The sequence below is a fragment of the Pseudopipra pipra genome, chromosome 4 (genome assembly GCF_036250125.1).
Source record: "Pseudopipra pipra isolate bDixPip1 chromosome 4, bDixPip1.hap1, whole genome shotgun sequence".
Lineage (NCBI taxonomy): Eukaryota > Metazoa > Chordata > Aves > Passeriformes > Pipridae > Pseudopipra > Pseudopipra pipra.
This window is the reverse complement of record NC_087552.1, coordinates 15,176,335-15,197,592: the sequence shown is the minus strand read 5'-3', so window position 1 is coordinate 15,197,592 and position 21,258 is coordinate 15,176,335. Positions and strand designations below refer to the sequence as shown.

General features: G+C 37.8%; 1 protein-coding gene across 6 annotated transcripts in view; it reads left to right on the top strand.

The window, feature by feature from the left end:
- Nucleotides 1-21,258, top strand: part of TTC29 (tetratricopeptide repeat domain 29) — a 193,925-nt gene that overhangs the window by 60,294 nt on the left and 112,373 nt on the right. The window contains exons 1-3 of one of the 6 annotated variants that reach the window (XM_064651725.1): nt 8,766-9,249; nt 12,009-12,105; nt 15,847-15,930. In XM_064651725.1, coding sequence (XP_064507795.1) covers nt 9,240-9,249; nt 12,009-12,105; nt 15,847-15,930 — 191 coding nt within the window. In that variant the 5' untranslated portion in view covers nt 8,766-9,239. Of the gene's footprint in view, nt 1-8,765; nt 9,334-9,765; nt 9,896-12,008; nt 12,106-15,846; nt 15,931-21,258 lie in introns of those variants that run through there. The other 5 variants (XM_064651724.1, XM_064651727.1, XM_064651726.1 and 2 more) reach the window with 5 other exon arrangements.

Genomic DNA, 21,258 nt, shown 5'->3' with positions numbered 1-21,258 from the left:
TTTGATAATTGATTTCTAGGTCTTTTCTCCTCTGCTTTCCTAACCAAAAATAAAATGGGAAAAGGAAAAAAAAAGGTTAGGAAATAAGTCACACAGTCTATCTCTAAACTTGAAGGGAAAGAGGCTAGCTTGGGATATTAGAGAGCCCCTCTCACCTAAGAGGTTTAATTATATTGGCTCCCTTTATGGTGGTACTTAAATTCGGCAATTTTTTTAAAAAACAATTCTATTATAAGAAAGAGCAGCTTGTCTGGTTTTAATGTCTTAGTAGTAGCAGTAGTTATTTGCAAAGTGTTGGTAATACCTCACCAGACTGATTTTCAGAAGTGCTTTCATCTCACAATCAAGCAGTAACTGTTTTCCCAGTACTCTAAAAAATAAGACACTTTGAAAACAGAGAGGCAAGATCCCTGCTCTGTGAGTATTGTCTACACAGACAAAAGCCAGGTAAAGAAGGTGGCATGCATATGAACTGGCATTAACATTTATATGAATCTCCTCTGACTTATTTTCAGAAAATATTTGCAATATCTGAGACAAAAATTTGTTTGATACTTCTGTAATTTTTTTCCATAAATATAAATACACTGAAGGAAAGTCTTCCTAGGCTTCCCTATGCTCCTTATACAGTACCACAGGATAGTGAAAGAGAATTTAGTATCATGTTCTTATAACTTTGAGGTTGAGCTCTAAGTTTTTAAATCATATGAAATGTGAATCAGTGCACTGCATTATCAAAACCGTTTTTCTGTTTACCAGGTTTTTATTTTTCTCACCTATTTGTCAGATTTCTGTGCCTCAGTTTACATTATTCAGAAAATGTATGGGTAGAAAACATATGCTGAAGAGAAATAACCTGCCCACAAAGCTTATGGCTGCCCACAAGTGTTTTAAGTGTGTTCTCACTTTTTAAAGTTACTTCACAGAGGAGATAATGATCTGTTCAAACTCATGGAAGGTAGGGGGGCTTTTATAGCAAATTGGATTTAAGACTCATGTAACATTTTCTTAAGCAGCCCTCTTGCTGCTTGCATCTAAACACACATTTAATATAATGCCAGTGTTCAGAAAAACATATAAAACAATAAGGATGTATTCTTGTAGGAAAAAAATAAATCTCGGTAACAGAACAGAAAATAGCTGCCTTGGACAAAAATAATTCAGAAGAGAAGCCTTCAATATAACATCATATTTTTTGGATTTTTGCTTTTCTGAATCCCATGAGCTCTTAACATACCTTTTAGACTATTTTGAAATCTTTTTAAAATCAAATAATTTGGTAGGACTTTTTAAATCAATTGTCAATCCGTGATTTGAGTGGCAGTCTCACTAATCAGGAAAAGAGCATGAACAAGTGGTAAGTAAATATAAATCAAAACACATCAAGAATTAAATGTCTGAAAAAAACCAGCAATGCACTAGGGAATTTTTTTACTTCAAATCTGTGCAAACACAGATTGAGCTTAAGATGTGTGGTTATTGGCTAAACAATTTTTAATGAAATATAAAGACCTATGTGCTCTTAAATGGATAATTTATGTGCAATGTTATTGTCTCTCAAGGTTTAATTAAATGTTTGCCTTGTGGCTAATCAGCTACAATTAATAAATGAAGCCTATATTCATGTCACTTATAGGGAATGTTAAAATGGCCTCCATTAGAATTTCAGCATCACTTTTGTGGCTGGTTGATAACAACAACCTATTGTATCAGAAACTTCCACAAAATAATTTGGTAAGGGAACTATGACAAAATTACAGTAGAATAATGCACAGGTTTATCACAATGCATAATTTTAAATTCACTTTGGAGGTAAGTACCTAGAAGTACTTAATATGGAAGTGTATGCTTACAAAGTGCTTTTCATCCCTAAAATCTCCAAAATTCAATTTAAGCATCTACTATACCAAAAACAAGAGCAGCATTTCTTAGCCTTGTGGATAGAAAAGAGTTTACACAGTAGAGCACAAACACCTGACACACTGAAGCCAAAGGATTGAACCATCTCTGGCATGACACAGCTAAATGTTGTCATAGGACTATGCAACAACAACAACACATTATTTTCCTAGACATGACCTTTCCATGCCTTTTTCACTCCTGCTGCTTTAAGCTATGAACCTCAATAGGTAAGCATTTAAAATGTAGCTGAGCTTCTCCCAGCTGGGTACTCTCCCTGAATACGTTATATAAATCATAGGCTACAGAGAACAGGCCAAAGGCAATGCTGACTCTCACTGACAGTGTTCCAGAAGTCATCTAGAAAGAGAATTTAAGATCTCCTGACCTCAAAAGACATCTATTCTATGCAGCTAACATATTATTATTTACCATTTACACTGCAGTAGTGCACACAGGCTCCATCATCAAAATGTGACCTGTAAATAATAAGTAGTTGCTTGTCTGCATCAGTTTTAGATGAAAGGCAATCAATGGGTGTGACCAGAACTAGAAAACAATAATGACAATAGCAAGTCAGAATAAACGATATTCAGAGACCAAGTGCAAAACTTTAGAGTTTCAACTTACTGGGGAAAAAAATTATTAGTCAGCCAGCTTAATGTGAGCACCTCTTGCTGGTAGTCTTTCTTATCATCTCAAATGATTTTTTTCACTAATTTAAGCATAATCTCTCATACAAGAAAGAGAACTGTACAGGATAATGTTATTGTCCTCACTCAAGTCATTCATTTTGATTGCACCTCCTTTGATTTAGTTACATTCTCATTCAGCCACAAGTCATGCCATGTACAGCATCATGAAAGTCACTCAGAGGAATCTGAAAGGCTGTAAATACTGCTGTCTTCTATTAGGATAAGGAAAGGCATAACTAGTTGCTGTACAGTAAGGATATTGGCGGCATATTTTGTCTCAGGAAATGAAAACTTATTTAAGAATAACTTATTTCTCTTGGGGTTGTAAAGACATCTTTATCTGTAAGTCACTGTACTTTCACACAGGCTTACATTTATTACAGAATGAAGACTATACAAATGAATGCATTAGATGACCCAACATACACCAGAATAAACAGACAATGACACACTGCATACAGAAAACACAGCAAAGTTTTCTAAATGTGGTTACAGTGGCTTTTTCTAACAGTTACTAATATCAGTTCTACACATAAAACCTTTTTTTAAATGCTCTATAGGATAAACAGTCATAACCTAATTCTGATTACAATTTCCCATTCAATCATGAAGGAGACCTTCAAACTCACTTGCCTGAGGCACTGAGAAGCTCCAGGTCTTTGACGCTCATGAAAGAAAGATAACAATCACTCTTCAGGGGAGAGAGATTTTATTATACATACCCTGTGGGTTTTTTTTATCCTTTATCAAACTGCACCTTTGTGGGACTTTAATTTCTTAATGGGTTGTTTATCCTTTCCCCCATAATTCATGATGATAAGCTAGATGTCACAGAGATATTGTTATGGTGATGAAAAAGTTGTACTGATGGGCTGAGTCAGTGATGTAGTTTGATTAACTTTTTATATAAATCTTTCTAGACAGCTTTCAAAAGAAGGCAAAACAAGTAAGTTGACAATGTTACAAATGTTTCAGTAGGTGAAAATCTATCTGATGCAGACCTATAAATCTGTGAGCACTAATGCCTGAAATAAGTAAACATTACCACAGAACCAGGAGGAGATATTGATGGGATAAATTTCGGTTTGTCATAGAGGGAAGTGGGAAAGGGAGTGGGGGTAAAATGCATGCTGGGGCAGTTTATTTGTAATGCACATAGAATATAGGGCCTACAATGGCATAATATAACAGACTTAAGAGCATGAGTCTTGGAAAGCAGCACTACTTGCAACTCCATCATTCATGAGTAAGTTTATTATGTGCTCTCAAGCAAATGCCAGTAAAACCTTTGTACAATGCCACATTTGCATATGCTGTACACGTTTCTCAGGCTAAGGAAATACTGATTTAGACACTTCTGAGATGTGTTAGGTTACCCTGAATCCAGTTATGCCATCAATGGAACTTGACAATGATCTAGTATATCGATGCATAATATGTATATCATGAACAGCAAGACTAGGGATCCTTATAGTAATTTTCATACTGTAAGTTTGTTTGATCTTCATCAGCACTGCTGTCTCTGTCTTGTCTCTCAAACAGAAAGCTGAAAAACGAGATACATGATGTAGAGACACTGCTGAAGTTGGTTAAAGAGGTTGCAAGTGCTGCATTAGAAAAACAGTTGAAATCTTTAGTCAGTATGATACTGGTTATTCAGATCAAAATATGCACTTTCCATAAAGAAAAAAATCAGAGGCAAGTCCTCCAACTTAGTTGTGTATTCCAACTGCCTCTGAAAGTAAAAGAGATTACTCTTGTGGGAAAAGTAACTTCTCTATTCAGCTGTAAAAAAGAGCAGTACCAGATCTTGCCTGGCACAGCCTTCCTTGGCTAATTATTACTTGCACCAGAACCCCTATTTGTGAGAGCTCTGTTCTCACTCTGCTTCCTTCTTCAAGTCCTAGTTTCGTGCTGGTAGCTGACCAGCAAGTTTTGCAGCATCACCAGTACCTACCAACAAAGCAGCTGATCCACACATGGCAAGAAGTGGGCTCCATGCTGATCCACAAAATCCACAGGCTCATCTCAGAAGTACAAGGTGTATTATGTGCAGAGTGAATATGAGTAAGGTACATAAATATGGTTTTGAAGAATCTGCTCTGCAAGAAAAACATTATAATGTACCTGGGGAAGTGTCTTGTGTCTGTGAGAGAGAAAACCACTTCTGGTGGTACCTGGCCAATGATAATTACTTAGAACAGCGAGCACATCTCACTACCATAGGAACATTAGAACGTTAGAAATGCTGTTTGCCTGTCACATGTATAAGGAAAAGATGCATAGGAAAAAATGTATCATTTTATGGAAAGATAATCTGTTTTAAGAGATGACAGATTTCCTGTTATTTGGCTTTAAAGAAACATCACACAAAACATTGAAAATTGACTTTAGAAGTACTGACTGCAAACCTTACAGGATCTGTCTTCATAAATTCTCTGGTTTTCTTAGTTTTTGTGTATTTCCCTCAGCATGAAAAACAATCATTGTGCCACAGTCAACTTTTGGTTAAAGTTCATGCCAAATCAGTGCCTACCTTAGTATGGCATCCAGGGTCTCAGAGAGTTGCAGAATCTTCTCACTCAGTTCCTTTTGACACTGGGTGTGGTGGAGGAGGGAACTTGACTAAAGAAATCCTGGCAAGTTCATGGATTATTTCTGTTCCACCAGCCTGTCATATCTTCACACCTGCTGCACACAGCTTTTGTATTTTTTTGTGCAGTTTGTACCTCTTTGTACACTGATGGCTGCCTGGTAGCATGCTCAGTGTTGCCACCCTTTGGTTCCTTGGGTTTGTATTTTTAACATTTTGACCTTATCTGCTTTTCTTTTTCCCTTTCATATTTTTCTCCATGAGCACTTTAGTCTTCATCAAGCCTCTCTCTCTTTCCTCCCCTTTAAAGTGGAGGAGTGGGGACAGTTTAGTTTTAGGGTTTTTTCTGCAGTGGATATGTTAACAAGTTATAGGAAAATCAAAACTACCAAGGACCAAAGATGGACAGCTGGGTAGGAGTCAAAACACTTACTTTTTTTAAGAGCAATGTTCAAGTATTCAGTATTGAAGAATATCCAGATATGTTCTGGTAAGTTTTGGGCATTGCCATATTTAAGCAATTTATTTAGCAATTTTTTTCTCATGTAACCAAATGTGCATGAACACATTTCCTAAGGGTGCCAGCTACTCAAAATGATCAATACATTGCACTTTTTGCCTCTTCAAGTTACATTTTTGAATATCCCAACATCTGAGAGTCAATTTTACTCAAACAAATTAATTCTTCACAGTTTTTGCAAAATGTATCTGCTATAAAATATTACCCTTCCTTGGACATTATCACTGCTTACAGAATTGGAAGAGAAGCTCCTCTAATTACAGGAATAAAAAAGTGCTAGCAATTGAATTTTTTTTTCCATGCACAGGAAGCCTTTCCCTTCAGGACTTGCTGGCCAAACATTTCTAGGCCAATTATACTGATGTTACAACATAGCATTGTAATAGGAGTTGGTTTCATCCTTAACCACAGAAAGGCTGCTGCCTCTTCATATTACTATATAGATGTAGAATGCCTTTGATTCTTTGCTAAAGAGTGTTCTCTCTAAGTTACATATTGTTTGGCATGCAGGATCCTTTGAACACATCTCCATAAAAAAAAAATCTTACTTTGCTTCCAAGTCAAATGAATTATATATGTTTAACACAGAAACTGTAGCCATGGTGTAAATGTCTGCTTGTGAAGTATTTCAGATATCATTCCAGAATATTACCAGTAATTTTAAATCTACTGGTTTATCTTTTCAGTTATTACAAGTTTTCTTTGTAAGTTTATGTACAGGATACAAATAACTGTGTTGTTGCAGCATTTCTTCCAAAAAGCCAAATGATAATAAGTCGAATGCTTTACTGAAATCTGATTAAATTACATCAACAAGCGAAACCTGCAGCCTCATTAAGAAAACAAAGTCTGTTTGCCAGGCTCTACTTTTCTGCCAGGATATAGAGCTTTTTTAGCAGAAGCCCATGCTAGTTAGAATTACCTGTCTTCTTTTAAATTATTTGTTAACTGAGTTTTATATTGGCTATTCTGCATTTTCCCTGTGACCAATGTCACACTGGTAAATGTTGGTAAACTACTATTATCCCATTTAATCTTTTAAGGTATTAGAATAATACTAGCTTCATCCTCCTTAAAAAAGTCTTAGTGTCCAAAAAACTTCTGAATATGAATATTGATGATGCATCCAACTTCATGACATATTCATTCCAAACTCTCTAATGCCAGTTTTCTTTCAGTAACTGAAGTTGAACCATCCTCCTACATTATCATTTGAACAGAAAACAACTCTCCAATACCATACAACATAATTACAGCAGCTGCCATCTTCCCAAATGCACAGAAGGAATATGTATATATTTAACATTCAAAGTTTGTCACTAATTATGGTTAAAGCTGTCAACTTCATTCCTTAATAGGGTCTTCTTACTATTCAGATCCATTTTCTGTGTTCTATTTGCAAAAAGCTTCCATTTTTCTCATTTTAATTCTGTTGAACATATGTATACTTCCCTCATAACCTTTTACTTCCCACAGTAATTTTCTACAATTCCTAGCTTTCAGTGTACATGTATGATACCACATTCTGTCTTGTTTCACAGATGTTTGCCTTGTAAACCACCCCGGATTTTCAGCAAATGTATTCCTTAATTGTGGAATTATGGCTATGTGAGTATCTGCACTAACATCCTTAAACCGTTTCCAATTCTCATTCTCCCATTTCAGATTAAATTCTTTCTCCCAATAGAAGTATCTTATAATAATATTCACCTTTATAGAATTAGCCCTTTTGAAGGATTAAGTATATATATTATTGGTTTGGACTTGATTCTGTTTGCACATTAAAAATGTGATCAAATCATTATCAGTTACACCTAAGCTATGGCTAATTTTTAGTTCTGTGATCAATTCCTTTTCATCTGACAAGATTAAGTCTAATCTAGAATTCCTCGGTGTTGGATGCAACACCTTTTGAGTTAGGAAAATGACATTTTAAATATTTTGAAATTCCAAGTACATTTTAACACTGGCAGCATGAGACCTTCAGCATATGTCACTCAGATTGAAATTCACTCGGTACAGCAGTGCTTTCCCTGTATGTTGTAGGTGGGTAAGGCATAGGTCATGCTGTTCTCTAGTGTGATTTGATATCAGCTAAGTACCCTGTCAGCTTCTGACTTATCCGTTAGAACATTGACCCATAAACATTCAAGATCTTTTGCTTCCAATTGCCATCAACTCAGAAAAGGTAATGCCACTTTTGAAGTGCTTTCTGTCCACTTGATCCTTCCAAAATAGATTATAACAATTGATTTTGACATTTTTGTTTTCCAAACAGTTTTAGCAATAAAAACTAGGTCAAATCTGTGTTAAAAAGTGATTCTTCTGTTGGTGTCAAGTTTTCAACATGAAAAGAGAAGTTACTGAAAAATCTCTGCTCTTTGTGTTCTCTTATAGTTTTGATTTGCACTTAGCAAAAGCTCGTTGGTTCCTTCTCAATATTTCCACCTCTGACCAGCCCCTTGACTCCAAGGAGACCAGTCACTTAGAAGAACAGCTCCTTTTGGACATTTAATTAAGCAGCAGGCTCTCATCAACAGAAAGTGACAATGTTTTCCACAAACCAAACATCTTCAGGTTATGTCACTTACTCAGATATTCAGTCTAGTATTTCTTCTACTTGCTCTTTCCCCCTACTCAGAAGTCCTGAAGGATGTTGGAGAGGATCACAGGTCCTGAAAGGACAGAGGGCAACAAAGATGATTAAAGAACTGGAGCATCTTTTTTACAAGGAGAGGCTGAAGGAGTTGGGCCTGTTCAGCCTTGAGAAGAGGCAACAGAGGGGACCATCAATGCATATATGTATCTGAAGAGAGGCTGCCAAGAGGATGGATCCAGGGTCTTCTCCGTGGTGCCAAACAATAGGACGAGAGGCAATGGGCAGAAACTGATACACAGGAAGTTCCACCTGAATATGAGGAAGAACTTTTTTACTGTGTGGGTGACCAAGAACTGGAACAGATTGCCCAGAGACATTGTGGAGTCTCCCTCACTGGAGATACTCATGAACCATCTGGACAGAATCCTGTGCCATGTGCTCTGGGAGGACCCTGCTGGAGCAGGGAGCTTGGACCAGACTGACCCACTGTGATCCCTTCCAGCCCGACCCATTCTGTGAAAGAAGAAAGCCTGCTCTCTGCAGGTGTCCATGTGTCATCTATGACACTGCTCACACTTCCTTAGGTATCGGTACAATATCGGCCTGGCTCTCTGCTTGCCAACTGCAGAAACTCGCTCAGCCTTGAGGGATGCTCCCGTTTGAGACAACTCATTCCAGCTGAGCTCCCAGAAAGCACACCAAGCTCTCGAGCCGTGCCGATTTCTCCCAGCTCCCATATTTTCCTTGGGATAAAGCGTACTTCGGGGCTCCCGGTCCCGCCGCCCCCGCCCTGAGGGGATCGCCGGGCCGGTTCCTCCCCCAGGCCTCCCGGAGGCCCGGCCCCCAGCGCCGCCCTTCCCCGTCGCCATGGCGAGGCCGCGGCGTCCCGGGCCGCCCTGAGGCGCCGCGGGGAGCTCGTCCTGCCGCCGCGCCATGAGCCCAGGTCCGTTCCCCGGGGCACGCCAGCTCATGTGGTTTATATTTTATTTGTAAAGAGGCCGAGGCAGTGCCGGAGCCAAGGGTGAGGGTGTGTGTCGTACGGGGCCGGTTCGCAGGTGAAGGGAGAAGCCGGAGCGTCCCCGGGCGGTGGTTGGGAACAGGGAGCAGCGGAGGGCGGCTGCATTCCCGGAGCCACACGGACGGGGCACGTTGGGGCCGTGGCCTTGTCCAGCCTACTAGTAACAAATAACATCCATCGCGATGGCTATAGATTTCAAGAAAAAAATTTTTAATCAATTTAATTTATTACTTTCAGTAATAAAGGACGCTCTGACGTCCTTTTATCTTGGAAGGTGCCCGCAAAGACGGCTGCGTGTAGCCACTCCTCGGCTGCTTCCAGCCCTGGGAAACCTTAGGCCTCCAGTCAGGTCTGAGCACGCCTCGGAAAATGTGTGGGAAGGGCTGAGAGGTGTCCAACAGGTTTACTGAAAGGTGCCAGGAAAGGCGCAGTTCCAGTCAGCTGGCGTTTTTCCTTCAGCTTCAGTACACCTTGGAGCGATTCCAGCCCGTGGGGAGATTCCCTCCATCATGTGGTTAAACAGAGCACTTCTTCAGGAACGAACTGCACTGCCTTGTCTTCCGTGAATTCCGTGGGTGTTTGATTAAGTAAATGAGATGTGGCTTGGGCTTTATAATAAAGGAGTAAGATGTAAAAGGGTTAGCAGTCAGCGATGAAAATCTACATGACTGTAATAGAAGGGTGTGTTGCTGATGCCTTCTGCCTTGTGTCTCTGTGGTTGTAATTTACCTGTAAGAATCACAGTTACCTTGGAAATTAGGGAAATGCACCCTCCATATCACTCTGAAAGCAACCTCCCACCTCTAAAGTAAGAGTTAAATTGGCATTGTTATGACGCAGGGTGTTTTTTTTCTTTCCCAAGCCTTTGAGTTTGAAATAGGAGTCAGGGCAGTAGTTTTCATCCTTGTGAGGCAGTAATGTAACTAAGTAAAATGTCTGCATATGTGCCTCATGTTCGTGTGAGACCTGTGTGCTAGACAGTCTGTTTTCCCAGAGACTTGATTTCCGTGGGGTGGGAACCTGGAGCATGTGAGCCAGCAAGGAGATGTCTGCTCCAGCCAGGTGCCCTGGGGGTGCAGCCTGGAGCCTGTGACAGGCCACAAAGTACAGCTCCCCATTAATAGCTTTTCATGGTTACAGAGGCTCTACCGGGGTCTCCTCTCAGCTGCTTCCCCCTGCCTTTCCTGCCCCATGGCTGCAGCCAGCCAGCCCCCCTGCCTTGCTGGCTTCATCAGCTGCCATTAAGGCATGTATGTTTTCTTTTTCTCACTTAATACCTCAAAACAAAGAGGCTTGTAGAAAGCTTTGCATCTTCTCTGGGCTTCATTATTGTTGTTCCAAAGTTTAATTACTATTTCTCACTGAATAGCATCTCCCCAAAAAGGGGTTTTCCTTTTTATATAGTTCCTGTACACAAACCTGTCATTTTCTATAAGAAGTGTAATCTTTTTTAGTGATGAATGACCCATATGTTTTTATTCTATTGATTTTTTACTTTCCATGATGCACTTCTGTAAAATATTCTGTCTCTGATTGCAGATTAGATTATTTATAAATAATATTCTTTCTGTAACAAATGTTATCATTATACTAGGTCCAAAAAGAATGACTTAAGAGAAATATCCTATCCTGTCATCTTTTCAACCTATAATTGTCTTTGTTATTCAATTCTAAGTAACACAATTAAAAAAATTACTTCATTATAACTGCAGAAAAATACTGCATCAGTGAAATGGCTTTTGATCCCAGAAAGGCTAATATAAAATATCTGCTAGTCTGATGCTGATCATTCAGTAACAAATTGATTCATCTCTAATAACTATTTCCCATAACATAAGTTTTGTTTCACTAAATGTAGCAAATAGTTAAATTTTTTCCCCCCTTCTTATTATATTCTGTTTTTCCATCCCTATTAAAAGTTTGTGCCTTCAGGCCTACCAGCAGGGCATGCAATACCTACATTAAACCAAATTTAAAAGTAAGGGTGCTCCTGCTGCTAACGTCCTCAGATCACAGACATGCAAAATGAAGGAACTGGCAGCTGAAACTTTAATGGTAGGAAGTGTAGACTGAATACTTGGGGAAAAAACACAGTAGCTCCATATGACAAAAAAGTCCTATTAGCATTTATGTACTTCAAGATGACAAGCTAGACGATTCTACATAACTGTGGGGCTTTTGGCTTTTGTTTTAAGTAAAATCCTGTGTTGGAGTATAGCATTGCTTACATTCTTTCTTCAAAAGATTGTTACTCTTATGATTATGTAGTATTTTGAACATTAATGCAGTGCCTGTCGTTGCACTGCACACTGTATGTTCCATCATTTGTTCACCTTGTGTATTAATCTAAAATATTGTTAATACTTGGACCTAGATAGCTTGAGGAAGCACAGGGAATCCCATGCAAGTATGGTTCCTGAATCAGCTGTCCCTGTGCAAATCAAAAGCACCTCAATGAAGGAGAGAAAACCATTGAAAGTTAGATCATGACCATTCCTATATGTTATATCCTACTGAAGCAATGCCGAGGAGATTTCTGTGGAACTGGAGGTGTGTTTTACTTGTAGTCCACTGGAAATAAAACAGTGGACTGGGAAGCAGCACAAGAAGGATAAGAAACTGCATTGCTTGTCTGCCTTGAAGACGTTGTTTCAACTAATGTTGGTTTTGTTTGTTTGTTTCAGTTAAAATGAATGTGTTGCCTCAAGCGATCCTACAAAGCCCAGGGGAGCATCCCAGGTTCGTAAAGCAGCCTGTTTGCCCCCCATTAGACTTTGCAAGGTATGTACCTCTTTTCTTTCAAAGCAGCATTTTCACTGTGAATAGCTTCAATCAGCTATGCCGAGGTGACAAATTCTGTTTGCTTTTCTGCAATATTTAAAACTACAAAAATCAGAGGCAAGGAAATTCTCTCTTAGGAAAGTTTCAGAATTAAAAAAAATATATATATAAAAACAAAAAACGTGTTCTGTTTAAGATAGGTATTTCATCCTAATTCTTCAAAAGCCCTTTAAAAGCCACAGAAAGTTATTTTCATTTAGCACTGATACAAATGTTGTAGGTCATTAAAAATGTACTTATTTCAATGAAAAACCCCAAGATTCTTTTGTTTCATTCATGCACAGTTTTGCAACTCTCAAAATATAAAGATGGCTTGAAAAACGTTATAGTGTGCTTAATAGCTGAGAGAATTAGCAGCAGTGGCATCATACAGTCCATCTTCTTCTTGCACATTCCTGTGTGTCTTCCTGTTCCATTGCACTCATTTCCCCTTTTTTGTCCCCCTCAGTGAGTACTGGTCTCTCAGTTTCTCCTCTGCTCTTTTTCCTGGAATTGCCTCCATTTCAGAAAGAATTATGGTTATTTTCTCCTTCCTCTTTTTTTTTTTTCCTTTTTTTTTCCCCCTGATCCTAGCATTCCCCTTAGCCTTTGGCTAAAAGCTCTGGGACATCTCAGAGTTAAGCAGCTGCATGTCCATGTCTAAAAGCAGTAAGGATCCATAAACATCCTATCCTTGTGCCCAGTCTTTCTGAGGGGCTCAAACTGAGATGTGTCCTCTCACTCATTGATAGACTAAGGACATGTCTTACTGTTTATTTTTTTTTAAATCTTTTATGGCTGGAGCTGTGTTCTACAGCCATCACTTTTTCCAGTAACTGCAGTGCTGGAGAACTCATTCCAGAGGGAGGCAGGAGGCTTGTTCAAGGAGATCCTTCTCCGGGAATCCTACTGAGGTTGTGCCTGTTTGCATAAAAGAAATGTCTGATTCTGTAATGGCCTAGACCATGCTGTAGGTGCCTAGTGATGAGAACAAGACAAGCTCTGTAATTTTGTTTTGTAAGAGATTTTGAGAAAGCTGGAGTCTGAGTTAACAGCATAGGAAGTGAGGATAGAAATTGTGTGAGAATTAGTTTGGTCCTTTATGCGACTCCGTTCCGTTATTTGATTAAAACCCAGATGTATTTATCATTAAATTTAATTTTAGAAAAAACACCAGTATCTATCTTTTTCCTGTGGAGACTGATAACAGAAACAGTTATAGGAAGACATGGTGAAAATGTTAATTCTGGGATAGGTACCCAATGGATTAAAATATATTTGTCTTTATAAGTGAGTGATTTAAAATTAAATAGGAGCAAATTTACAGGTGAAGTGGACTTTTTAAATGCACTGTTTATGAAATATAGTGAGTCATTATGGAAACACTGGAGAACTAAGGCTAAAACAGCTTGGAAAAAGCAAGTGACAACCTGTGGAAGAAAAGAAAGAATGCCTTTTAGCCAGTGGTATCCTCACCTCAATTCTCTGTGAAAAAACAATGTCCATTCCAATTCACAGTCTGAATTCTTCACATAAATTAATTGTATTGGTTTTAATTCTCATTGCATATAACAAGGCACTTTAAATAATGATGGAATTTTCTAGTGTGTTTTTTCCTATGTATCATCTGCCTGCCTTTTCTGTGTTATTGTTACATTAACATCACTGATAATAACAGCCAGGACGAGATAAGTATTTATTATTTTCAGTAAGTTCAATTCTTTATGATGGGTGACCGTGTTTGTGGTTGCATCAATCCAAAACAGGTTATTGCAGAACTGATGTAAACAGTAATTAGGTTGCAAGTTTTTGCTTATGTTTTTTTCCCCTTGGCTGTAGTTGTCTTTCAGCTTGAGGGCATAACCAATAAGAAGTCAGAAATTTATACCTTGGCTATAAGGCAAGTGACATTTTAAATTGTATATGCTTCTGAGGGCTTTTCCCATGAATTTTTTTAGTTAAAATACCTTTGTGAAGACAATGACAAGGCACCAGGCTTTCCTTTGTTCCAGTTTGAGATGGTTTTTAACTGTGGTGCAGATAAATTTGCACCAAGGTGATAGTGATGCTTAGAAATTGCCTCTTGTAGTTGACTCTTTCAGTTTGGGGGTTTGGACTTCCACCCCACCAAATATCTGATGTGTTCTCTCCCGTGCTACTGATGTGAAGAAATCTCATTTTTGCAACCTTAAAGTACAAAGGTCACCCAGGGTTTTTATTGTGTATATATTTCATATTTATTTGCCCAGAAATATTGGGTTTCAATTTTTCAGTTACCTCATCTAAACTTATAGTATCTTGAAATATATTTTACATCAGTTTCAAATAAACAATAATTACCTTATCTTCATGACCCAAACAACATTACATATCTCTCTAAACTGTGACTATTTTGGTGTTAAAATTTTGATACTGCTTACGTTTTGGTATTGATTATAACTGAATTTTTATGGCAATATCCCTAAGATGTACATTTAGCAAGATGAGCACAACTCATCCTGGACTGTGTTACGTGCAGCCTGGAAGCACAAGCCTCTGCTGGTGCCGCTCAGCAGTAGCAAATTCTGGAACAGATTTAAATGAACTGTTTGTGACGGAAGTTTTCACTGTTACATTGTTTTAAATACAGATATGTCAAAATATCTCTGCTTTGCTTAGCTATTTTGTTTTCATTTAAGCGAACTTCATGAAGTGTCTTTGGTATTCTCAGAGCAATAAGAAGTGTGATGCTTATATTAGCTAACATTATGAAAAGAATTTACTCTCATCACTGTAATGAAAGACAGCAGTGTAAATACAGACAAGGAAAGAGGAAAGTAATAGATTTATGTGGAACACTAATGTTGAATTTCTTTTATCTCTGAGTGATTAACCAGACAATCTTTATGCTCTTTTACAGAAGAATAAAAATAAATGCACATTGCTTTTATAAATATAATATCCTCTACAGTCAGGATTTCCGATTCTATTTAAATACACTTTATGGTCAGTAAGTGCATATTATCCTTTGAAGGCATCTCTTGTGTATCAGAGTGGAGATGCAAAGTGATGATGGCTGAAGTGAAAGGTGAAACAATGCACAGTTCAAATATTCAAATTAGATCCATGCATCCTGAAATTTGCCCTTTATTTTAATGCCCTTTGGATTACCCCCTTAGTGGACCACCTTTTGCAATATGCTGCTCAAACTGTGGGAAGTCAAGAGCTGTATTAAAAGATTGCATTGCACCAAGGAAAACATTTTGAGTTGGATTTGGGAATTTTTTTGTTGATTTGTTTTCTTTTTTTTTTTTAATTTTGAAAAAGTTAAATATGAAATAGATTGGACCACTCTGGTCCATACTGATAATGCAAAAATGTAATGGTTCTGGTTTTAGGAAGCAGTTTAAATATGGATAGCTTAATCAATTTTTATTGATTTAGCTAATACACGGTTTCTTCTAGTTCAGACTGAAATATCGGATAACCAGATCCTTTAAAGCTAATACCATCTCTGTTTTCTTTTAGAAATAAAGATTTGAAATAGCTACAGACCAAAAAATTAAAAAGATATTTGTATGTGTTTATAGAATGTCTGATATATTACTTTGTCAATATTTCAGTATTTAGCTCTACTTGGCAATGATAATATATTATACATGCTGCAGGAGTCTATGTTAGCACCTTACAGTGTTTCTTTTAATTTTTTTCATTTAAATTTAGGATTCATTTGATCAAAGACAAAGATGGCATAGATGATTATTTGGCGAAGAATATCAAAGGGTTGTCAAAACAAGAAGCTGCAGCGTAAGTTGGCTTTTTCGAGGCATTTTAACATCCATAAGTTTATTGTTTCCTTTGTTTCTAGTCATCATAATCATTTAAATTTAAAGTTCCCTAGGCCCTACCCTTTTTAGTTGAACTTGGCATTTAAAAAATTGAAGTTGGTATTAAATAATGATGGTTCATTTCTCCTGATGTTAAATATATCCTGATGTTTAAATATCTCCTTGGGTTTACTAATTTGGGTATTTACCAATTATATCACATTTGTAACATTATTGTTAAGATTATGTCAGTAATTATATTTAAACTTGTGCTGCCTTTTTGTTTTGTCTTCTTCTCTTCTTTTTTTCTGAGCCTTTGTGAAATATCTCCTTTGGGGTGGAAGCTGAGTATACCGACATACACGTTCTTGTAATTTTGAACTACTATTTAGCCAAGCCCAAGTGCTGACTTCTGTGGTGAAGCATTTAATACCCCATTAGTTATTTAAAAAAACAGTGAATGAAAGAAATCTAGATAACTTTTGATTTCTTACAGCTGAGGTATTTACATTTAGAAGTTACGAGAGACTGTGACTGACTTATTCTTCTGCAGTCTTTTAACAGATCTGGGGTTCAGCACCATCAAAATTAATGAAAGAATTCTAACAAATCTGGATTGCTGGTTGCTTAAGTGAGCTGATTTATTTATTCCAATATTTAAATAATAAAAGGATGCATATACAAGGGCTCTAGGCACCTTAGCAATTAATATTGCAAGATCACCCTTGCTGCATAAAAACTTTCTATCAATCAGATAGGAATTCAACCAGCTAGTTTCTTGCAAAACATGCTTCTTTTCTACTTCCTAGCCTAGGAATGTGCCTGCAAGCCTTTCCTAGGAACTTTCAAATTAAAATCTAGAAAATTACCAAATTTGAGTTTAGAGGTAATAACTTCAGTGGTGTCCTAAAATCATAGCATATGACACTCAGCCAGCAGACACCCTTTCCTTCTTTTGGGATACATGTCCAATTCACTTTTATTTTTACAGTGGCAACATGGTAAAGCTAATAAGTGTTCTGACAGTGAGTACAAAGATTGTAATGTATCTCGTTTGATGATCTAGGACAGCAAACTCATACCCATTCTTTTATTTTTGGGCTCAGACTAGGTTCAAAGATGGCAGCCTAAAGATTAGTTCAGTGATGGAGTTGGGCAGGAACTTGTCAATACATCATCCTAGTGTGTGCAAAGTTCAGTTTGTTCCTTGTTGCTGTAGGACAGACTGTTATCATGGTCACAGTCTGTGGGAGAGAGCGGCCCAACAGCGTCAGGGAAGTGCGTAAGGTGAGGCAGTGGGAAGTGCTGCACCGCTGCTCTGTCAGGGCAGGTGATGGATGTGGGACAGTTACCTTTGATCACACCATCGTGCTAGTGGTGCTGGGTGTCAGAGCTGGTGTAAATACTCCCTGCTTAAAGGGGAGAAAACAAAGATTGCTCGGGTGACTACTCAGTTCAGTAAGGAACAGCTCCTTCCTCAGCAAATACTTTGTTGACAGAGGTCCCGGCCCCTGAATTAAAGGTGGTGTAGTTGCTCTGTGAGGAGGGAAGAAGTGTCAGACCTCAAGGAGCAAGCAGAGAACTGGGTACACTCATTGTCACCCTAGTCCCACACCAGCTCTGCAGGGCTGCTCTGCTCAGTACACTGCAGCAATTGTCTCAGGCTGACTTGCCTTCCCAGGGAGCTGTCTCAGTCTTCAACCCCAGTGGGCTTCTACACACCGTGCAAGGGACAGGAGTGTTCTCTCTGTGGTGATTACACAGGAAGTCACTGCTGTTTTAGGAAGGCCTTGGGGCTTCAAAGTGCATTTTGCAGCTCTGATTTGATCAGGTCAGCCTTTTACTGCCATTAAAAAACCCAAATGAACAAAAAAACCAACACAAAAGGTCCTATATGATTTTTCTTTTTATATCCAAACCCTGAGTCTGGAGGTCGTGGAAGAGGAATCCAGGAAGGACATCCACAATGCAGTGAGAATTTTATCATCTGTTCTGCAATGCCTACACAAAGTGGGGTGTTACCTTACAGTTTTGTAATATGCTGTTTTTCAAAGTTATCAAAGTTATCAAAGCCTCTTAGAAGATTAAACTGAAATATCATATGTATTCTGGTTTATTTCTATGGAGATTTTTAAAGTACCTCTTTTAAAAGGTTATGTTCATGTTCTGTATATTTAATTCTTCTTGAAAGTTTAGCTTTTGATAATAGGACAGCAGTTACAAAAGTTCTCTCTCTATATATATAATTTACTAATGCTCTTCCATAAACCTGATAAAATCATTTGAGAGCAAACAAATGGTAACAAACTAACTACACAGTTATATTAGTACTATAGTTAGAAGTATAGTACTTTAGTTAGAAGAAACTAAACACATTAACTGCAATTTAAAACCAATTTATAGAATAAGGGAATGCCATATGTGTAAATGATCTTACTGAAATCAGTGTAATGCTTAGTATATATGTCTCAGCAGACATATGGATGTTTTCATTTTAAAAATTATGAAAGATGGCTTATGATATGCTGTGTAGGTTTGTTTTTTTTTAATTGTGTCCATTCCAGAAGTAGATTATTGCACTTCTTTACAAAAGGACTGGATTTTCTTCTTTTGCCACCTCTACTTTTGTTAACTTAATATGTCAGTGATTATTTTGTCAAGACAAGTTCTTGGAGCCATACTCCTGCTTAATATTATACACCCTTTTTTTTATATGTATGTTAGGCAGAAAACAAATTTATTATCTTCTAAATTAAGGAATGTCTGGGTAGTATCACGTTTATGGAAACAAGCCACATTCTTTAAAGCTCTTCCCTAAAAATTGTACCCTTCATAATATTCTTTAAAATGAAGATAAACTAGTTTCTTCATAGTTAAAGGGAAAAAAGGTTGCAGTTATTCTTGTATTATACAGTATTTGTTCCAAACTTCATCAAAAGAGAAGAATTCCATTAAGTGTGCTCATGATATAACCTCTTTTTTTTTCCTGTGGAAAACTGTGGAGTTGTTTTTCAGGGTTTTTTTGTTTGTAATAATTTTTTTATCCCAGGTTGATATGACAGAAGTGGGAGAAAAAAAATAGTGCTTAAGAAAGATATTACTTTAATGATATTAAAACAGGATATTGCTTTGCTTTTTCATTGATTTTGCTTTGCTTCCTTCTCAAAGAGCTTAACTTGAAACAAGAAGCGAATGTGGTGCAAGAAGGTGGAAATGGAAAAAAAGTAAAGTTTCTTGTTAATGCAGAATGTGAGTGCTTTCTTGCCACAGAACTGGGCTTCTGTAAGCTTCTGAGGAGGTTGGCTGACTCCACTGGCCTTTAGTGTGCTTTCCCTGATACCTTGTGTTCTTAGTCTTGACTCACCAAGTCATCAATGGCTCAAAATGGGATTGCAGTAAAAATTAAAAATATTCCTTATGACCGAACTAAGAGTCAAAAAGTTCACAGTGAACTGTGAAGTAAAGCATTTTTCATCAAGAGATTGATTCCAGAGTTCAATCTTCAAATGAGTTTGGAGCCTAGAATGGGCCAGAATTTGATGTTGTCGTTGCTGCTTCCTGATCTTTTTGTCAGGGTAAGAAAGATCAAGTAACAGTTCTCTTTTCTTCATCCAAATGAAAATTGTCCAAAGATGACCATATCATGAAAAAAGAGTTAAAGACTAGAAAGAGAGACTTTGAAATCTATTTAATGAGAGGAACAGCTTTGCTTAGCAGTAACAAAAAGATATTGCATTAGTGATGTTACTAGATGTATTCTCAATACGTTTGAATTGGATGATTGAGTTGTACTGTCCTCAGAACTCTGGTAGTCAGATACATCTGATTTATTATACAGAGACAGTAAAGACTGACCTAGATATGCAGAAAATTTGTATTTGTGTTTTCTGTCTCATGAGTTGTGGATTGGTGTGTTATGGAAAGCTTGCCTTGGTAAATTTGTGTCAGTAAAGACACGCTCCGAAATGACGTTTTTCAGGCAGGAGACAAGATTATCTTACACGCATTCTGACAGATGTTTCTGAGATGTAGTGAGTTGTCCTGCTTAGAATTGTCCAGTGGCTGGTCCACTTCAAGATTAGCTGGAACAGAAAAAGGCAAGTGGGCTGTGACCCCCAGAGCAGCTGTCGGCCATCTCTGCTAATATGGGAATGTCGATCATTAAACTACTTTCCAAATTGTATAGTGCTAAATGGAACATGACATTTTTGCTCTAGCAGTGATGACTGATGAATATAATAGCAATGCCTTGCTTTCATAAACTTTTTGTCCCTCCCTGCAGAAGAGCAAAGGGATTTTCACCTAAGTTTAACTGATCCAGAGGACTAGGTTAATCACCCCATATTATAAATGGAAATAATTAAGATGAAGTAATGCGATTAGTGGAGCTCCATCTTTTAGGATTCAGACAACAGCTTTAGAATAAGGTAAATGTAACTTTTGAAGCACCTATTTTTCTCCATTGCTTATAGAGAGAGCTCAGGGTGACCAGCTCAGATGTAGAGGTGTACATTTACCACTGAATCCCACACTGGAGAACTATGGAATTTTGAAAGCTTTAAAAAGGATGGGGTAGAAGTCTTAGAGTTGCATTCTCTAATTCTTGAGGCAGCAGTTCTGCAGGAAGCTGTCCAGTCCAGAAGTGACCTGGCAACCATTTTAAATCTTCTCTTGGTGCCATCTGATGAAAGATTATGTTTTCATTTCCCAGTCAGAGGATTAAAAGGGACAAATTATTTAGTACCCTCCCCACCGCCCAAGTTTCTGCTGCTTTGAGTGTCAGTATGTGGGGAAATCTTTGAGGGATTAAGTGTTAGATAAATTCATGGAAATAAATTATTTAATTCCTACATCCTTACACAGTCTACCTCTGCATATGTCCTCCAAGGCTAAAGAGGGAGAAAGTTCCTCAGCTGTTTAGAGGCCAGAACGCTCTGTAGAGTCCACTGAAGGAGAGAATGGGGTTTGTGGGCTGATGGAGAGGAGAAGACCTAGACTGAAGGGTGTTTTATTCTGTATTTTTATCATGGCCACCATAGCTATTAGACTGAGTTTCTTCTGATGTTGTCCTGTGTTTATCAGGTATTTAAATCATGAGAGTTTCAGTATTCAGATTTATTTGCTTCTCTATTTGTTCATATTCTAGTCTTTTGCACTGACGGACCAGTTCTTTAAGGAAGCAGAACACAAATAAGCTGACTGTGGATTGGATAAATCCATACTTTTTAGTAGCCATCACCTCTATCAAATAAATTAGTGAGGTGACTTCTTAGGTGATCTGTGAAGTCTTTTATTCAAAAAAATCGAT